The sequence below is a fragment of the Pteropus alecto genome, unplaced genomic scaffold (assembly GCF_000325575.1).
Source record: "Pteropus alecto unplaced genomic scaffold, ASM32557v1 scaffold555, whole genome shotgun sequence".
NCBI lineage: Eukaryota > Metazoa > Chordata > Mammalia > Chiroptera > Pteropodidae > Pteropus > Pteropus alecto.
The window spans coordinates 268,429-272,660 of NW_006436809.1; the positions used below are offsets into that span (position 1 = coordinate 268,429).

General features: G+C 45.1%; 1 protein-coding gene across 1 annotated transcript in view; it reads right to left on the minus strand.

Moving 5' to 3' along the window:
• The window catches only part of TRIM26 (tripartite motif containing 26), a 22,719-nt gene that overhangs the window by 8,483 nt on the left and 10,004 nt on the right, over window positions 1–4,232 (minus strand). The window contains exons 3-4 of the mRNA XM_006913647.3: window positions 561–1,055; window positions 281–376 (exon numbers count right to left, since the gene is read on the minus strand). Coding sequence (XP_006913709.1) covers window positions 281–376; window positions 561–998 — 534 coding nt within the window. The 5' untranslated portion in view covers window positions 999–1,055. The remainder of the gene's footprint in view (window positions 1–280; window positions 377–560; window positions 1,056–4,232) is intronic.

Below are 4,232 nucleotides of genomic sequence, written 5' to 3' on the forward strand. Positions count from 1 at the left end.
TGGCAGAACAGCAGTAGCTTCAAAAGGTGGCCTTGAAGCTCAGGTGAGTCACAGAGGAGGAACCTGACAATTGGCAACCCACACACTTGTCAGATGAGGAAACCGGTCCAAAGCCACAGAGCTCAGACTGACAGGCTTGGGCTACGATCCAGGTCTCCCACTGCCAGTGCTCACTCTCCTGGTGAGCCCTGCAACCTCCCAGCTGCATCTCTACAAACCCAGGAGGTCCTGCTCCAAACAGCCAATCACCTCAGGGCTTTCCCTTAACAGCCTCACTTACCAGCGCAGCCAGGATATCAGCTTCTCCCTTCTCCTGACAGCCCTGAATTTTGTCTCTGTCTCTCCTTAGGGTACTCAGGTGGTTCAAGATTTTTTCCTGTAGAAAGACAAGCAGTGGGGACAGGTGGATGCTCTGGGCTAGGGCAGAAGGGTGGACTCAGGCTGAGTCCTAGGCCATCAAGATACCTTCAGCAGGGTCTTGGCCAGGCCTCGCCTCCAGATGGGTGCAGAGCACAGCATCCTGAGTGGAGCAGCACCCTCTGAAGGTAAGGAGGGCTTACCCTGTGGGGCTGGGCCGCTTTCTCCACCAGGACAGCCGTGTGGGGTCTGTGCTCCCGGGACTCCCTACACATCACGCACAGCAGCTTCCCATCATCCTCGCAGTAGTAGTGCAGCTTCTCCTGGTGCCGCTCACACAACTTCGCATCCTGCTGCTCCCGGGCAACTTCTCCTGGCTGTCTGCTCTTATCCACCTTCAGCCGTTCGATATTCTCCACCAAGCTGGCCAGCTGCCACACAGGGCGGATGTTCTCCTTTTTAAAAGGCTTCTTGCAGAGGGGGCAGACGGGGCGGCCCCCTGAGACAGGGCGGACATCAGTGGTACAGCTGCGGCAGAAGACATGGCCACAATCAATGGTCACGGGGTCACGCAGGTAATCCAGGCAGATGGAGCAGGTCACCTCCTCCTCCAGGCTCCGCAGTGGTGCTGATGTGGCCATGGTGTCCTTAGTCCTTAGCTCAGAGGGCTCTCTGTTCACTGGCAGGGGCTTCTCCTCCTTGGAGACCAGAAATGGAGTCAAGAGCAGACACAGCAGAGGGGCAGAGATGGCAGCCTCACATAGGGCTGCCAGCTCAAGCAATCAATAGACACTTACAAGGCTTACATAATATCAGAGCAAAAGGACCTTACTGATCATCTAGTCTAACTCTCTCATTTTACAGATGAGGAAACTAAGGCCCAGAGTAGGTAGTTTGGTAGAGTGGAGAGCAGAGCTGCACTAGCCCATGCCATGCTGGTAGGAAAGCACTCCTGCCTCAGACTCTTTCCTTCCATCAGCTGGGCAACTGCTCTGATGTACCAATTATGATAGAACAAGATACTTGATAACGCTCTGCCGAAAAACTGTCATAAGAAATATACAAATCTGCAATGTCTTCTATGGACACAATGCTCTCAGTTGTGTCATGCACAAGCTGAACAACTATTCAGGGGGACCCCTGACAATCAAGAGACTCCTTTTGTTTGCTCCTCCAGGTTTCATGTTTAAAGGACTAAGAGCACTGAGATTCTTTACCAAGACTCAAGAAGCAACAAGAATCTAAATTCTAGTGTCTCCTTTCATAAATGTTTCCCTGGGCTGTGCTGTGATTTTGGTTTGTTCACGTCCCCTGGGCAGCTAGACTCCACTTAGACCCAGCCTGCCAACAGAGCACAACCTAGCCATACTGGACTCATTATCAGCTGTGACTCTCTCATGGAGCTGGTCTGGATGCTTTGCTACTAACTAACAAGGGTAGACTGCCCTAGCTGAGCTCACTAAGGAAATCGATGTGGAAGAATCCTCAGCTAGCTGTGACTGCAATGTGCTGATGAAGGCTTGGTTCCCAGAGAAAGCACAGAAGCTGAGCACAGAGTAGACTTGAGTCCCATTTCCCTGTGCTACCCTGACCCACTTCCTGTCTGAGATTAGGAGCCTCAGATGCCTGATGCAACAGCTGCTTCCTCCTGCCCCTGCCTCTGTATGACATAACAGAACTCATTCAAGTACTCTGAGCCTCAGTTTACCCATCCATAAAATGAGGAGAATGATACTTACCTTCAAGATTTTCTAAGTGAGCTGAACAAAAGCATTATGTTTTAAGTACTGTGCATAAGCACAGTACACAGAAAGAAATTTAGGAGAGTACCCAGAACCCTCGGTTCCCAAATCCAGGGAGTGTTCAATGCACAAAGAGTGCAAGAGCAAAAATGTAATGTGGAATCAAGGGCGGAAGTGAGGAAGAACCCAGCCATAGCAACACACGTGCTGCAGAATTAAAGAAACGAGATCTTCGAGGGGCAAACTGGGGAATTTGCTCTGCTGTAGATCATGGAAAGCAACCAGAGAAGTAGCTGGGAAGACAGCCAGCAGACAGGGCACACAGGTAACTCCAAGGCTGGAATGAAACACTTGGAACCACAGGAAAGCAATACCATTACTGAGTATGTCTGCTGAAAATCCATTACAACAGAGTTCAGTGGCCTCTGCGTTTTCACTGTAGTGACAAGAATAAGCTAGAAATAACCCCCAGGATCTAAGACCCAAAAGAAAAACAAAACGCGACTATAATGTCTACTTCTTGAGGACCTAATGAAGTAATACATAAAAAGTGCTTTATAAAGTGAAAGGACTGTACAAATGTAACAGATTGTCATGCTGCCAACAAAAATTCCACTGGAAGCTCCAATGAATTTTGGATATGCGTGACTTTAAGAGATGTAATGAATGTGAAAAACATGTACATACAAAGTTTCAATGAAGGGGTTAAGTAATTTCACTGGCAAAGGGGGTAAAGTTTTTAGAAATGATACTAAGGCTAGTAAAAATCTTAGGAATTTCCTGGTCTAGATCCCTGGTTTGCCTATTGAAGGAAGAAGCCTGCCCCAGCATAGAGTTGGAAAGAGAAAAGGGTCTGGTGCTGGGGACTCCTGGGGGCTTTGAGGCCCTTTGCCAAGCCACTTTGTTAAGCAGTTTAGAAGTTTCAAAGTCTAAGTTGTTTCCTTTGCTGTTGTTTGCGTGCTATGTGCTATCTTTGGGGCTGGGAATTTCATTCTGTTGCAATTTCCTGAAAGAATAAAAGGACTATGAAGAGCTCAAGTAAAGCTCCCCAGCCACACAAAACCTGACACAATCAGGTGCCTTCATCACTTACAGCAGCAGTTCTTAACTCAGGATCCTTGCTGGGCTTTAAATCTCTGAAACTGAATGAAAATGATCACATATGTAGGAGATAAATAAAACTGTCTAGGGATTACAGAAGAATGCTGGTGAATAAGTGTAGGAGAGATAATAGATTAGAAAAACACCATCTTGCAATCTCATAAGAATCTTTAATGCATACTAAACCATGAGGTAAAAGGTGCCGGGGGACAGGACAGTCCCATGGCGCCAAAGTACTACCCAATGAGTTACTTCCTAATGTACCCTGATAAGGGAGAGATCACCTTAACCAGTGCCCAAATCCAGCATCGCTAATAAAGGGACAAACTGGCATATGCTTCCCGATGAGGCGCCATGTGAATTACACATCACCTTTGAAGCTGTCCTTCCACAAATGTTTGACCTAAATGAATCAAATCAAGCCTTTTAGAACTAACTTCAAGTTTATAGAAAATATGAGGGCAAGAGGAATGAGCTAAACCATATCATGAGGAAATAATCAGATAAAGCCAAAATATAGAACAATCCACAAAAAAATTCGCCTGGTCTTTTAAAAAGTCAATGTCATGAAAAATAAAAAAGGATTGTTCACGATTTAGAAAGACTAAAAAAATAAAATAAAATAACAACCAAATCAGGTACCTTGACTGGCTCCTGCTTTAAAAAAAAAAAAAAAAAAAAAAAAAAAAAACCTGTAAAAATCGTTTTTGGACAATTAAAGAAATTTGACAAAGGGCTGAGTATTGGATATTAAGAAATTATTGCTAATTTTTAAAATGGCTTTTATTGAGACTCTAAATGAGAATGTCCGTATTTTTTGGCAATGCATGCTACAGTATTTAGGGCTGCATGACTACTACTAATTTTAAATGGTTCAACAACAACAATAAAAAAAGTCAAAAATTTTCTGAAAAGAGGGGCTATAGTTTTCTATCATTCTTAAGAGTCTATACAAGGATCTGTAACTACCAAAGATGTTAAAAATCACTAAGAGATAATAGTGCTGGACGCCTTGCAAAAACACACACTCTC